Source organism: Buceros rhinoceros, unplaced genomic scaffold (assembly GCF_000710305.1).
Source record: "Buceros rhinoceros silvestris isolate BGI_N320 unplaced genomic scaffold, ASM71030v1 scaffold27027, whole genome shotgun sequence".
In the NCBI taxonomy this organism is placed as follows: Eukaryota; Metazoa; Chordata; class Aves; order Bucerotiformes; family Bucerotidae; genus Buceros; species Buceros rhinoceros.
The window spans coordinates 1,841-2,194 of record NW_010422019.1 but is presented as its reverse complement, the minus strand read 5'-3'; the positions used below and the strand labels follow the sequence as shown (position 1 = coordinate 2,194).

Sequence of the window (354 nt, the reverse complement as noted above, 5' to 3'; positions counted from 1 at the left end):
GGTGGGTACCTGGCCGGCCATGAACTGTCCGAAGCCGGGTGGGAAGGTCAGCGTGGAGATAAGCAGCGTCACCAGGGCAGGGAAGAGCAGGCGCCTGACAGGGTGCATGGGGCAGGGGGTGATGTCAGTGCAGCCCTGGCCACACCGCCCCAGTGCCAGGGACCGCCAGGCACCTACTTCTTCATGAGGAAGCGATTGATGGTCTTCTGGCGGCGCATGAACTGCACAATCTTGCGGTTGAGGTAGACGAAGAGCGCGCCACCAAAACCGCTGACAATCCTGGGCAGAGGAATGAGGTGAGCACCCGCACATTCTGCTGCCACCACCAGCACTACAAGCACTGCCACTGCCACC

At 62.1% G+C, this 354-nt stretch overlaps 1 protein-coding gene across 1 annotated transcript in view; it reads right to left on the bottom strand.

Annotated features, from left to right (window-relative positions):
- LOC104496744 (chloride channel protein 2-like) overlaps positions 1–354 on the bottom strand; it is a gene marked incomplete at both ends in the record, with an annotated part of 4,847 nt that overhangs the window by 2,658 nt on the left and 1,835 nt on the right. Inside the window, 2 exon segments of the mRNA XM_010139907.1 lie at positions 10–94; positions 178–279. Coding sequence (XP_010138209.1) covers positions 10–94; positions 178–279 — 187 coding nt within the window.